The sequence below is a fragment of the Prionailurus bengalensis genome, chromosome B3 (assembly GCF_016509475.1).
Source record: "Prionailurus bengalensis isolate Pbe53 chromosome B3, Fcat_Pben_1.1_paternal_pri, whole genome shotgun sequence".
Classification (NCBI taxonomy): Eukaryota; Metazoa; Chordata; class Mammalia; order Carnivora; family Felidae; genus Prionailurus; species Prionailurus bengalensis.
Window position 1 is genome coordinate 113840420 of NC_057355.1, and position 15713 is coordinate 113856132.

Sequence of the window (15713 nt, forward strand, 5' to 3'; positions counted from 1 at the left end):
GATTTGTCCCGTTACTGATGTTGTTCATTCACCACTCCACTATGATGGTGTCTGCACGGCTTCTTCAATGTAAAGTTACTTTTTCCTCCTTGAAAATTAGTAAGTATGCTGGTGGAAGGTACTTTGAGCTATGTAAATTTCTGTTCCTCACCAAACTTTTAATTTATTCATTTATTTATATCAGTATAGATTCTCAAGTTTTCCTATTTTATTTGACCAGTTCCCCTGTATATAACCAATTACCCTCCTCCTCTCCCATCCTCTCTCCTGCTCAGACACCCTCCTCACCCTGCTAGGCTCTGATTTCTTACACTGTACTCCCCTTATCCTGACAACAGAGGTGTTCTTGCCTCCTTTGGGTTCTGAGCCAAGGCTCCCCACTCCCCCAAGTACAGATTCCTGCCTCTCTTTGTCCCAGCTAATGGATTGAAGACAAAATTGTTCAGGAATAAAAGGGAATAGGAAGAAGGACGTCTTCTGTATTCTTTGGTGCTCCCTCTTTTTCCTCTTTTCCATCTGTCCTGACCTATCCTGACCCCTCTCACCCTTGCCAACTCTTGCCAAGTCCTTGCTTTCCAAGCACTCAAGGCAAAATTGAACAATGGACAGTGGCATAAGCTCCACCAGTCAGACTATGAGGGTTTGAATCCTGGTATAGGGACTTAGTTCCCATCCTCTCTGTTTTAGATGGTGGTGGTGGTGGTGGTTTTATCTCTTTCCCATTTTTATCCCCTTAATGCTCTTTCTTTCTTTCTCATTCTTTTTCCATTTTGGCTTCACTCTAGACTGTTTTACTTCCTTGATTTTCCAGACTCTTTTTACTTTCCCCAGGTTCATGTACAGATGTGTTGAAGGGAGGCATTGAGTTGCCACCAGCAGAAGGTCTGATGGGGAATTCCCATGCCCACACTCATATGCTTAATGGGATGTCATGTAGCAGTGGTGTCTGCATCCCATGGCCCTGGCTGGGACAGCAGCAAGACACGTTCACTACTTACCCCTTCACTTGAGCAAAAGGGAAAAAAAGAGTCTTTGAGGAAGGACTGAGGTGGAACTATACACCTGAGGCAGAACACATAAGCAGCTTGCTGGTTAAGGAACCTTCCTCTAACTGGCAGGGAACTTGTGAAAAGGGAAGGGTGATCTTTTGAAAATATGAACAGAATTACATCCTGAGACCATGTTCCCTTCCTGGAATTCTGTCATTTCTGGTAGATAAGAGGCAAAATCCAATGATGTATAGCCATTTTTCTTTGTTGAAGCAGTTTCTGGGGAGAGAGCCAGAACGAGAGACCAGAGGAGATAGACAACAGTCATTGGTTAGAAATCCTCATCCAAGAGCTAAGGATCAGTCAAGGGTGTATGGTCAGGAAAAGACGTTCTCAGTGTAGTGTAGTTTTGATACAGTTCTCACAAAAAAGGATTTGAGAACTCTTCATGATGGCAGGAGCAGTGGTACTATTAATTAGGAAGACAGAACATAATGGTTTGGGGGATGTGGTGTGTGTGTTTCAAGGCCTCCTAGAGAGGTTCTTTCCCTTTCCTAACTGCCCAAATAAATAAGTGTTGCCAGCCCCATTCCCCAGGCATTTTCTGTTACATGGATCTTTTCTAGAGTCTTGAGAGCTCTAATCATCCAGTATCCTTTTTTTTTTTTTTTAAGTTGCTTATTCTTCCTATAGAGTGTAAGCTGCATGGGGACAGGGATCTTCTCAATCATGTTCAGATGTATCACCAATGCCCAAAGCAGTGACTGGCATATCATAGATGTTGATAAAATTTGTTGAATTAATAAGTAAGTGAGGCAACTTCATCATATTAAATTTTCTCTGTATCTGTTCATTGTATTCCCATCCCCTTGACTCTCTGATGTTTGTGAGTAAGCACCATGAAGAAGAACAATAGGAACTCTACCACAAGGATCAATAAGCAAGATGCCATCTCCGTCCCACCCTTCCAAGATGCAGGAGATCTTCAAAATATGTTGGATGGAGGAGAGTATGCCCCTTTTGTATCTCCTCCCATATTAGAGAGCAATTTTATCCAGGTAAATCATATTTGAGCCCTGAATTAAGTTCCAGTAACTTCAGTAATTAATTTTCTCAAAGAAACTGAAAAGATTGGGAGGAGAATTATTTTAAATGTGATAAAGGACTGCATGAGACAGTTAAAGGGAATAGTTTTGGAACTTTAACCAACCTAAAATAATTATAATGTTAAAGGAAAATTCACCTCAATTTTTCCCAGCAAACTCTCACCTGGGAATTCTGTTCTAACTCTACCATAATTGTCATTCTATCATGTCTTCCCAAAATGACATGAAGGAATTACAATGAATTCAAACATCCCACCACAGGAAAGCATTCAGATGGCTCCTTTCTTAGATTTAGAAGACATTTTATAAATTTTTTTTTCAACATTTATTTATTTTTGGGACAGAGAGAGACAGAGCATGAACGGGGGAGGGGCAGAGAGAGAGGGAGACACAGAATCGGAAACAGGCTCCAGGCTCTGAGCCATCAGCCCAGAACCTGACGCGGGGCTCGAACTCACGGACCGCGAGATCGTGACCTGGCTGAAGTCGGACGCTTAACCGACTGCGCCACCCAGGCGCCCCTAGAAGACATTTTAAAGAATAAAATGTATGACATGACTGAATATTAAAATGAATTTTGGTTGGGATGAGCACTGGGTATTGTATGTAAGCAATGAACCACGGGAATCTACCCCCAAAATCAAGAGCTCACTTCCTCCTGCACCCTTTTCCAATAACCTTTTGCAAGCTCTAATGAACACTGGGAGAGGTAGTTAGCACCCTGTAGACCAGACACACCCCATATCATAACTGGGTAAGTTATTCCCTTCGACTTACACAACCTCTCAAGGTTAGTATGTCTTTGGCAGCAAGTTGCCACAGGTTATGCCTCAAGTTTAAACAAAAAGAACAATGATCTCAAAGTAAAAGAGCACAGCTCCCTTGCATGGAGTCATCGAGGACCCTGGTCCTCTCCTTTTGCTCTATTACCCTCAGGTTGGCTCCCCTCAGGACATTACATGCAAACAGGATGGTGACAGCTGCCAGAAACAGATGAAATGCTCTCATCCTAGCAACTTTCTGTGAGGGCTGAGAAACTGTTCCCAGAGCCACCAGGAGGCCCCCACTGTGTCTCATTGGCCAGGAGGGGGTCACATGCCCCTGCTGAAAGCAAGCATTGGCAAGGGGATGAAATCACCATGACCAGTTTAGGTTTATCAGTATTTAACCCCAGAGCTGGAGCACCATCCCTGAGGGGCAAATACTGGATGAATTCTGAATGCTGTTAATCAGGCATGGCTTTGGGTAGGTCCATAGTGTGGGCTACAACCTTTTTCTGAGTATATCTGTTTTTAAGTGATTGTGTGTTTTTTGTTTTTTGTTTTTTGAGAATGTACAGCTGAGAAACCAAGTGTTGCCCCTCTTTGGCTTCCTTCACATCCCTGTCTAGCCACTTTTCGGTCTTCTCATCTTCCAACTGGCAGAGATTTTTACTGGCCAAGATTCTTTGATTTGGGGATTTTTGCACATGCTATTCCTCTGCCTGGAAAGTTCTCCTGTCCAGCCAGTTTATCTCATATTGTTCAGGTCTCTGCGAGAGGTCTCTTCCTCTGGGAGATTTCTCTGACCCTATGTCCAGGGTGTGCTGGAGCAGCTAAGTGTTCTGGAAGTTTGCAGGTCTACTGTTTAACACAGCCATTATTAAAAATTAGATTGTATAAACTTATATACTCAAACCTCATCATTCCTATTATTTTACTACATTTTACTATTATTTATGCTCTTGAGGTTATGGATATAAAAATTTGGCAAAGGTCAGTGAAGACTTGTGTGAGAATCAATTGACTATATTGAATTTAAAATGAAGAAAATTGTAAATATCATTGTTTGTAAATTGTGCTACTCATCTTTTATAGCAGTAAAATATGTAATTATCATATGCATATCTTCCAAGAGATAGTTGTTACACATTTACCAGCACACCACTGCCTATATCTCCTCTTAAATCAAGTCTCCTGTTATATGCTTCACAGCACAGCACCCTGACCTTGTACTTGGGAATGCTTCTTGCAATAATGATTAGTGACATGTTTGCTTAATGTTCACCTTCCCTGACAGAACCCCCATGGCCCAGGGACTGTGTCCGTCCATTCACTGTGATATTTCTTTCATTTTGAAAAAATGTTTTAATGTTTATTCATTTTTGAGAGACAGAGAGATAGAACATGAGCAGGGAAGGGGCAGAGAGAGAGGGAGACACAGAGTCTGAAGCAGGTTCCAAGCTCTGAGCTGTCAGCAGAGCCTGATGTGGGGCTCGAACTCATGAACCACAAGATCATGACCTGAGCTGAAGTTGGACGCTCAACCAACTGAGCTACCTAGGCATCCCACACTGTGATATTTCTAAGAATTCACATCAACAAGTGATTGAACAAATGCATCATGGTTCATTTCTCCATTATTTTCTGCACTGCTCAGGTAAGCCAGGTTGTTGGGGCCATATACTTTATCACAAAACTCCTCTTCCTGTTCTCTACCTTAGGTTAATAGGAGAGGTGAATCCATTTACCTTCACAACCGAGCCAACTGGGTGACTGTAGGCATCTGCTCTTCCAGTAGCACCCACAAGACACCCAATGTAATGCTTCTGGCACATCTGACACCTGAAGCCCAGAAAGATACAGAACCCCTATTTCAAAGGCTCCTGACATCTCCTTCTCCAGAGAACCTGGTGCTCACCAGGTGAGTTACAAAGGGAAGAGGTTAAGGATCTCTCAGAAAACATGTTTTACCCCTGAGAAACTGAAAATAGAAACACCAATGATATTTGCTCCAAGGGAGTATCTCACTTGCACTGTGTGACAAATGATAGGGAAAATAGCTTATGACAAGCTGGCAGTCAAACAGGTAGTTAATTTTTAAAAACTAAACCTAAGTAACAGGAACTGAAGATTCATAATAAACTGCCTCTCTAAGGCATGTCCTTCTTTCCCCAGCATCTCAGCCTCCATCAGAATTAGCTCTGGTTTTGGGGCACCTGTGTGGCTCAGTCTGTTGAGCGTCCAACTTCAGCTCAGGTCATGAGCTTGCAGATCGTGACTTCCAGGTCCTCATCGGCCTTGCTGCTGTCAGTGCAGAACTTCGGATCCTCTGTCCCACTCTCTCTGCCCCTCCCCAACTTGCACTCTCCCAAAAATAAATAATTAAAAAAAAAAAAAAAGGATTAGCTCTAGTCTTGTCTCAAGCCACTAACTTGCTGTATGACCTAGAGCAATCACTCAACTTCTCTCTCAGCTTTCCAGGATTAACTAAGTAGGACAACTTCTCAAGATAAATAGTTGATACTCTGATTTTTTAAGCTCATCAGAGTCTTAGGAGTATGCTTGGAGCGAGATGGCCCTCGGGAGCCTGGTTACATGTACTAAAAATCAAAGTTTTGAGCCTCAAAAGCTAAGGACCAGACCTGGGAACATGGTGGCCACAAGAAGGTACTGTTCAACCTTGTGCCTGCCCCAACCCAGGCCCGTCTGGGAGATAAGCCTGTTTCCCTGAACCTCACTGTCACAACTGCTATGCAACATAAAAGGAAAGGCCTTTTGACAGGTCTCCAATCAGGCCTCCAGATGACATTTGTGTTTGTTTGCAGGTTTCTCCCTCTACAGTTTGTGACTCTTTCTGTGCACGATGCTGAGAATATGCGCCTCAAAGTAAAGCTGGTCAGTGGTCGAGCCTACTACCTGCAGCTCTGTGCCCCTGCATGTAAACAGGACACCCTATTTTGTCAATGGGTGGAACTCATCTCCCTCTTGAATCAGGAGAAAGCCAAAGTTTCCAAACTGTCAGAAGTCTCAAGCCTCTCGGAAATCACCAATAGCACAGATATCACAGGTTCAGTGGACATCATGGATATTGCAGCATTTGCAGCCATACAGAACCCGCACATGTACACATGTTCAGACCCTGTAAATGCCATAGAAAGCATTGATTTCTCAGAATTCACAGATGTCACCGATGTCACAGACGTCACAGATGTTCCAGAAAATGAGGTCACAGAGGCCCCAGATATAAAAATTGTCACAGAAGTCACAGAAGTCACGGATGTCTGTGATGTCCCAAACAACTCAGAGGTTACAGTGGTGTTTGAAAACGATGACATACTAAGGGCCAAGCAAGAGGAAAAGGTATGTGACATGGAAGACTCATTCTTAATAATCAAGAACAGGAGTGATAACCAAGATCGCCCTTCTTGGTTAGCTCCTTGACATTGATTATCAAAATGCTGTGAAATGTGCTCTGAGTAATTTTAATGAGATAGTATCCCTGAGCCCCAGTATAAAGGAGTTGTAAGACATATCCTGAAAGAGGCGTGACCATGCTTACCATCAGATTTAACCCAGTATCAGAAAGCTGTGGTGGGATGGAAAGAACTTTGGGACCAGGGTCAGAAGACTTGGGTTGGAAACTTGCCCTGCTGAGTATCTGACCAATCCACTGAAGCTGTGTGAGCCTCAGTTTCCTCATCTCCAAAGCGAGGATACTGATATGTAAGGGCTATTTTAAAGTTTAAATGTATATAAAAGTACACACTACATTGAAGGATGGGGTGAAATTTCAGTGGGTAGAAGTGAGGGTGGAAATAGAAAAATAAAATACCAAAAGAAGTAAGTTGCTTTAGAAAAAGCCAGAAAGTGAAAAACCACAGAGCCATATCCAAGAACAGTTAGTTCAGTTTGGCTGGAGCATAATATATACGGAAAATATTAGGATATAGGATTTGAAAGTTGTCTGCAAACCTTGAATGCCAAATTAAGAAGTGTGGACTTTGCTCTTTGGGCAAACTTTAACTGTAAAAAACCTCTGTGTGAGGGAGTGAAGGAGCTATGTTTTTAGAAAGGTTAATCTGATGGTAACATGGAATGTAGATAAAGAGAGAAGTTTGAGGACTACTGAGGAAAATCTCCATGGGGCCCACAAGAGAAAAGTCATAAAGGGCAAGGATAAATATTTTACAGAAGAAGCAACTGCAATAAATATCGTGGAGAAAATTTAACCTCACTAGTAATCAAAGGAATGCAAACTTGGGGGAAAAATAACCTATAAAACTGTTAATTAAAAGAATAAAAATAGGGGCACTGGGTGGCTCAGTCAGTTAAGCATCCAACTTTGGCTCAGGTCATGATCTCGCAGTCCATGAGTTCGAGCCCCGTGTCAGGCTCTGTGCTGACAGCTGGGAGCCTGGAGCCTGCTTTGATTCTGTGTCTCCCTCTCTTTCTGCCCCTCCCCTCTCACACTCTGCCTCTCTGTCTCTCTCAAAAATAAATAAACATTAAAAAAAATTTTTTTAAAGAAGAAGAAAAATAGTCAGTGTTAGTAAAGATGTGGTCAACTTGGAATTCTTATAGGTTTGTGGTAGGGATGAGAATTGGCCCAAACTTTCTTGAAATCATTATGAATCAAGAACCTAAAAATGTTTATACCCTTTGATTCAGTGACTCCATTTCTAGGAATCTTTCTTAAGGAATTAATCAGAAATAAGAATGAGGATTTAGCTGTAAAGATGTTAATTATACTATATCTATACCATGTTGGTAAAAATGAAATAACGAAAATTTGAAAGTAACCTAAATATCCACCACAGGGGAATTGCTAAACTAATGTAAATCTACGAAGGACAGGTGCCTTCTTTATTTTTTTCAGGAGCAACGACAGTATCAGGCAAGACCATAGACAGTCAGTAAATATCTATTAAATGAATGACTAGTTATTAAAATTGTTGGAAAAATTTTTCTTGCAGAAATTTTCATGATTGGGAAAAGTTGAGTGAAAAGTGAGTATGATTCCTATTATATGAAAATACATTTCATGCTCACAAACAATAGAAGGTGAGAAAGTCATACTGTTAACAGCGGTTTATTTCTAGATTCTGGGATTAATATTTTCCTCTTTACACTTTTCTGAATTTTCTATTTCCTACAATAGAAATAATTTTTAATTCAAAAAAATTCAAGCAGTTTTACACAATTTTTAATGACATGAGGAGAATGCTTTTAATAAAATCATTAGGATATAGAACTGAAATGTTATCACAAAGAAGACACTTACAAAATAAATAAATGGGCACAAAGACTAAATGACATGTGCCATAGGAGTAGTTATTTCTGGCCAGTGGCCTTAAGCAGACAATAATATTCTCCCTTTCACTTTATATCTTCCAAGATTTTCTAAATATTCTACAGTAAGTATGTGTTACGGAAAAAACGTGTTTTCTTTAAGGAAGAAGAGTATTGTATTATTTTAGAGGGAAGTCAGGAGAGGCGATGGACTAGGCGGTGCTGATGGGAGGAGGAGGAGGGTACAGGTATGAGGGATGTCAGACAGACGGAGTCCTTAGGACCCACTGACCAATTCCTCTGAGGCCCGAGACAGATTCTGAGGAAGACAGTGAGTGGTGGGGAGAGGTGATGCATTAATAGAAACCAAGAAATCAAGACAACCGGAGAGATTTTATAGTATTAGTTCTAGGTATTGGTTCTAAGTCTTTTGAGAAATAAATGCTTTTGTCTTATTGTGAACCTCCCAACTCATGTCACCTGGTAAATGCTCTTAAATAAAGAGCAACATTAGATTGGAGAGCAGGTGGCAAGGCATTTCTAGACAACCTTCCATGCCCCGACAATTCAGAAAGAGGAAATGCTGTAATTAAATACTAGTTTTCTCGTGCGAGGTGACAGCGGTGTGCCTGACCACATGAGCTTCTGAATGGGCTTTGTCAGGTCCCACACTAGAAGCCTCTGATGCCCGCCTGGCCTCCTCAGTGGCCACACAACACCAAGCGTCATTCCCTCATTACTGCGCCCAGGCACTCGAGGGCACTCAGTTAATACGAATGACATGATTACTGTATTAGATATTGCTCCAGAAATCATCTATTTCTGTGTGACACTGTTCTGTTACCTGATTTGCTGCTGTTTATTATTTTCAAAGGAAAAGATGGAAAACATTCTGAAGCCTGGGTGTCTACGAGATACAAAAATTAAGAATGAATGCAAAGAATCCTCAAAACATGTCACCATCTCAAATGTAACACTGACTTTCGAAGGTGAACGATGTTTTCATTCTACTTTGACTCCAGAAGAAAGTGACATAAATTCATTCAAAAGGATGAGCATTATTAGAACATCTGAAATAAGGACAACTGATTTTAGCAACACAGCTCTCAAGGCTGAGGAATCCAGGTATGTGAGGCAGGGAAATGTCAGGGATGCTAAGACGTGAAGTAATGTAAGTGTGTGCTTTAAGGTCCCCGCAACTCTGGCCCTTGCTACTGAACAGTCTCAGCTGTAAATACAATGTAATTGAATGATGCCATCGTTAACTCTCAATTATCCACTGAGCCTGGGTGGCTCAGTCAGTTAGGCATCCAACTTCGGCTCAGGTCATGATCTCACAGCTTGTGAGTTGAAGGCCCACAATAGGCTCTGTGCTGACAGCTCAGAGCCTGGAGCCTGCTTCAGATTCGGTGTCTCCCTCTCTCTTTGGCCCTCCCTTGCTCATACTCTATCTCTCTCTTTCTCTCTCTCTCTTTCTCTCTCAAAAATAAATAAAAATTTAGGGGTGCCTGGGTGGCTCAGTCGGTTGAGCTTCTGACTTCGGCTTGGGTCATGATCTTGCGGTTTGTGAGTTCGAGCCCTGCATTGGGCACTGCTGACAGCTCAGAGCCTGGAACCTCCTTTGGATTCTGTGTCTCCTTCCCTCTCTGCCCATCCTCCACTTGTGCTCTCTCTCTGTCTCTCAAAAATAAAAATAAATAAATGTATAAAAAAATTTTTTAAAGTAAATAAAATTTTATAAAAAACTAAATTATCCACATTCAGTTTAACCTTGTCAAATTTTTATTTTCCTATCAACTTCTCACACCCTTCAGTTCACATTTGAGTCTATCTGGTATCAACTGTGTGTGGCTGAAGAATACAGGATAGAATCAGTGTCCACAGTTTGGAGTTAGACTATGGGAACTCTTTCTTTCATCTTTATACTTCTATTTTCTCCTCTATGTATTTCTCATGCTTTTGTACATTTCCAACTAATAAGTTAATAATCTGAAAAAAATATTTTCATAATTTTAATACACAGTTGCAAGCTGAATGTGAGGGAGCACTGATGTATTCTAAAGATAAAAGTTAATCCAATAATTTCAGAGTAAATACTAGAAAGAAACCAAAGAAAAACACAGAGGTCTAAATGCTTACAATAGCAAGACTGAAAATAGGGAATGTAATGAACTATGTCTAAATTCTTTTTTGTTTGTTTTTATCTTGAGAGACAGATAGGGAACAAGCAGGGGAGGGGCAGGGAGAGAGGGAGACAGAATCCCAAGCAGACTTTGCACTGTCAGTGCAAAGCCTGATGTGGGGCTTGAACCCACGAACTTGGAGATTGTGACCTGAGTCAAGGGTTGGACACACTCAAGTGACTGAGCCACCCAGGCGCCCCTGTCTAAATTCTTTTTAAATATAAAAAAGGAGCAAGGGAAAACAAAAACAAACCAAAAAAAATAAATAAATAAACGAGAAAAATTATTAGTAATGTGACGTTCCACAGGGTTTGGCTGGTTCTTCAAAAAGAATGACAAAACAGGCAAACCATTGGACAACTTTTTTTTAATAAAATTAGAAATTTAGAGGTCATCATCAACTAACAAGAACAATAGTAAAATGTTATTGAGAAATATTACATACAGCTTTTCTTTAATAGCTTTGAAACCCTGAGTTAAATAAATGACTTTAACAAAAATACAAAGAGGCAAAACTAGCACAGTCACAACTTGAGAACATAGAACAACGTCATCCAGGAGCTCCCATGAAAGAGAAAAACATAGTTGTGACTTTTACTGGACAGGGTTTTAGATACTCTAAGAATTATCTCTATTTAATGTAAAATTCTCTTTTAAATATAGAAAAATTATGTTATGTTCTCCTAATTTTTTGAAGCAAATAATTTGTTTGGATTATAAAGACTGACCAGAAATAAAATTCTAGATTAATCCCTACTTAAGACAATAAATGTTAAATTCATAGAATCTTAGCGGGCAAAATGTAGCAAGCGCTTAACATGAAATTAAGGAAATATAAGTCATTATTTAAAGGAAGAGCAGGGGCGCCTGGGTGGCTTAGTCGGTTAAGCGTCCGACTTCGGCTCAGATCACAATCTCACTGTCCGTGAGTTTGAGCCCTGCATCCAGCTCTGTGCTGACAGCTCAGAGCCTGGGGCCCGCTTAGGATCCTGTGTCTCCCTCTGTCTGCCCCTCCGCTGCTTGCACTCTGTCTCTCACATTGTCTCAAAAAATAAACATTAAAAAAAAAATTTTTTTTAATAATTATTCCCAACCAGAGACAGCATTGTGGGTTTTTTTTTAATGTTTAATTTTTTAGGGGGGGGGGAGAGATAGAGAGAGGCAGACTGCAAGCTGGGGAGGGGCAGATAGAAAGGGAGACAGAATCTGAAGCAGGTTCCAGGCTCCAAGCTGTCAGCACAGAGCGGGGCTCGAACTGAGGAACCCGCAAGATCGTGATCTGAGCTGAAGTTGGATGCTTAACCAACTAAGCCACCCAGGTGCCCCAAGAAATTTAAAGAAGAAATTGTTTTTAATGAAAAATTATAGAAGTGTTCTACTTAAAACTTAGAATAAATTAAAGATGTTCCTTATTAACACTTCTATGTAATATAATTTAAGGGAGTCTAGCAACTGCAATAGGACAAAGAAATATGATTAAATGAGATTTTTAAAAATCTTTGCAAATGGAAATTTATATTTAGAAAACTTGACAATCATCAAAAATATTACTTTGTAAACAACTTTAGGATAGTCACAGATTAGAAGATAAACTCACAAAATATCATTTGTTTCATGATTTTTATTAACAAACCAAAAATACATTGACAAAAGAGAATGTATTTTTCAAAAGCAGCAATAAAAATTAAATATTTAGTGAGAGTGATAAGAGACCTGTATACATGGAATTACAAAACTCTAGTGGCAGAAACCAAAGACACTTCAATAAGGAAAAATAAGCTTTCTATCTGGGTAGGTATATTTAAGACAACAAAGATGACAAAGCCTAAATTAATTTATAAATTTAATATAATACCAATTATCTCAATAGGATATCTCATAGAAATTATAATATAAAAAGTATGTGGAAAAGAGAAGAGTAAGAATCTCAAGGAAACTTGGGGCTGGAATATATCGAGGGACTCAGTTGTATAAAATCTTAAGCCGTATTATAATTAAATGGCCATCAGAAAGTTTAGGATATAGACATTAAGACAATAAAACTGAGTCAAACTGATAGAGGTTCAAAAAAAAACATGAAAAAAAGCAAAACTCTACAAAATGTCAGAGATTTATGCTGTACCACAAAAAAAATTTCAGATGGAAAAGAGTAAAATATTTTTTAAAAATTATAATGTTTATTTATTTTTGATAGAGAGATAGAGTGAGCAGGGGAGGGGCAGAGAGAGACGGAGACACAGAATCCGAAGCAGGCTCCAGGCTCTGAGGGCTCAAACTCACCAACTGTGAGATCATGACCTGAGCTGAAGTTGGACGCTCAACTGACTGGGCCCCCAGGTACTCCAAAAGAATAAAATATTTTAAAACTAAAATAAGCTAGAAGAAAATGGAACAGTTGAAATTGCCTCAATTGCATAAGAAACATCACTTCTTTTCCTTTGAAGCAACAGAAGAAATTTTCAATGGCAAAGTTTGGTTCATTCTTTCAAAAATATTTACTGAGCACTTTCTTTGTGCTAGGAACTGGGGATACAGCTGTGAATATAAGTTATAGGATGTTTCATTCTAGTGGATCTAGATAATACACAAATAAAATACATTATGCCAGCTGGAATGTGCTGTGATAAATACAAAAATAGAGGGGTGCCTGGGTGGCTCAGTCAGGTTAAGTGTATGACTCTTGATCTCAGCTCAGGTCATAATCTTATGGTTTGTGAGACTGAGTCCCTGTGCTGACAGCTGGGAGCCTGCTTGAGATTCTCTCTCTTCCAATCTCTCTCTGCCCCTCCCCCACTCACGCTCTCTCTCAAAATAAATAAATAAACATTAGAAAACAAAATAAAACGGGGTACCTGGATGGTTCAGTCGGCTGAGCTTCTGATTTCTGTCAAGTGATAATCTCACGGTCCGTGAGGTTGAGCCCCACATTGGTTTGCTGCTATCAGCACCGAGCCCACTTTGGATCCTTTGTCCTCTCTCTGCTCCTATGCCACTTGCACGTGCATGTGCGTGTTCTCTCTCTCTCTCTCTCTCTCTCTCTCTCTCTCTCAAAAATAAACATTAAAAAAAAGCTTCAAAAATAAACCCCAGAACAAAAATAGGATAACAGAATAGAGGGTGATTTGAGGAGGAGGAAGGATATCTTATAGTGTCTGGAAGCTTCTCTGAGGAAGGACAGAGATCTGAAAGCAAGGTGGGGCTCTGAAAGAATAGAGTTCAGGTTGATTGATTGCAAAACAATTATAAATATCTGCCAAAAAATCATTTTAATAAATACATAACAATACAATGGAAAAAGAATAATAATAATCTATAAAGGTTTTACTTTCCATATATATAAGTAGCTGATGGAAATTTGTGAAGGATCCAATTAACAAATGGTTTAAAGTTATGAATAGAAAATTTACTCCACAAGACAAATAAACACTTAGTGAGGGATCAATCTCACTAATAATTAAAGAAATACAATTTAAGCATTTACCATTTGGCTTTTGATTAGATGTTAACTACATCTAATATTGATGGGGACACTGTAAATGGTGGGAACTTTCTACAGAGTGATTTGGCAATTCACACTACAAATAGTTATACCCCTTGACTTAAAGGAACATGTGGCAAAGAAGTAATTTGAAACAGAAAATAATTTAATTGAACATACTGTTTTGTAATTAAAACCTGAAAGCAATCCAAACAACCCCTGGCAGCAGAATAGCTAACCAGGAAATAGTATGTTAATTTAGTGAAACAGCAGATCCCCATTAGGAAAAGAATCAGAAAATTTCAATAAAAAGACCTATATGACTATAAGGAACTTCAAACTGGAAGTGTGAAATTCTGAAAAATGTATATACAATGGTATTTTATTTCTGCAGACAGGATGATAAGAAACCACAGTATTTGGACATAGTTGGTGATTAAAGGAATTAATATTTGTTGTAGCTTTTGATAGATGTTTCCATTAAACTTTTATTGTACAATTAATTACATGTATAATTTAAAAATCAAAACTGATGCTAGGATGCATTAATTGGAAGACACAGCAGCTAGACAATGACCTTTGCAGTCAGACAACCCTGGGTGAACCCAGGGTTCACCTGCCTCCTCTAGGGCAAGTTAAATTAGTTTTTTCAGGTCTCAGTTTCCTTATCTGTAAAATGAAAATAACACTAACCATGTAGTTGTTACAGGGATTAAATAAGCTGATATTAAAAACTTCACAATGCCAGGCGCTTGGTAATTACTCAAAAAAAAAAAAAAGAGAGAGAGAGAATAGATTAAAAGAGGGAGGAAAGGTAGGGAGGAAGGAAGAGAGAAAGGGAGAGATGGAAGGGAGGATTCAGATTCTAGATTAGACTGAACATAAATCTAACATAGCTTTGACTTACATTGAATACAGTAGAAAGATGATTCTATACCTCTGAAGTAATCTTTCTACTATACTATCCAAAAACTGAACCCGGGGGGGGGGGGGGCACAAAACTTAAATATTTTTTAATGCAGGAAAGAAATCAAGGCTATTTAAATTGAGGAAGAAAACGGGAATAGGTGACAATTACCATCTTCAGCATATGAGGAAGTCCAAATTTAAAGGCTAAATTTTAAAAAGTGGATTTAAACTGAAAATTATTTTAACTAAACAGTTTACAAAGAAAACTTTATTATGTAGTAAAACAATATAGCAATCAACCAATCTATAAAAAAAGCATTAATGCATATTACTGATTAGATATTAATAAACAATGGAACTAATTTCTGGAGGTTGTAGAATCTTTCTCCTTGGAATCTTCTCAAAAACAAGCATCAGGCCATTTGTCCTGGATAGAGTTCAGACATTCTTCTGCAAGGGGTCAAGACTTGTTCGTGTTTCTTATGTAATTTTAATCTACTGCTACAGTGAATGACAGAAAGCATGGTGAAGTCGAATATAAGTACATCCTGAGGACTCCTTAAAGGAGTGGAACGGAATGGAAACAGTAAATGCACCTGAGTGTGTTGCAGCGTTCTTAGAAATAGAGCAATAAAAGTATGGAATGATCTCGGGACACATTAGATGCCCAGTAAATGGTCATTATTATCACTAATAATTCATTTCATTTCCAATAGTGTAGATAAAAGAAATTTGGCTATTCTGGCTCAAAAAAGCACAACACCAAAAACCTTTACTCAAAAATATCTTAAGCAACTGAGGATTAATTACTCAAAGCTGGCTTTATTTTTAACCTTTTTTCCTGGCCAAGGAGGGGTCAAGGAAAGCAAAGGAATAAGGCTGATCCTTAGGAGAACCACACATCTTGAAATCATCTGGCTCTGTGCTGACAGTGCAGAGCCTGCTTGGGATTCTCTCTCTCTCTCTCTCTCTCTCTCTCTCTCCCCCCGTCTCTCTCT

General features: G+C 39.3%; 1 protein-coding gene across 7 annotated transcripts in view; it reads left to right on the top strand.

The window, feature by feature from the left end:
- FAM71D (family with sequence similarity 71 member D) overlaps positions 1–15713 on the top strand; it is a 35057-nt gene that overhangs the window by 11545 nt on the left and 7799 nt on the right. For 6 of the 7 annotated variants that reach the window (XR_006293415.1, XR_006293416.1, XR_006293413.1 and 3 more), the window contains 4 exons: positions 1885–2047; positions 4578–4777; positions 5682–6216; positions 9020–9270. Coding sequence is in view for 2 of the 7 variants with exons in the window: in XM_043556405.1 (XP_043412340.1) it covers positions 1889–2047; positions 4578–4777; positions 5682–6216; positions 9020–9270 (1145 nt within the window). In the remaining 5 variants the exon portion in view is untranslated. The remainder of the gene's footprint in view (positions 1–1884; positions 2048–4577; positions 4778–5681; positions 6217–9019; positions 9271–15713) is intronic. The other variant, XR_006293417.1, reaches the window with a different exon arrangement.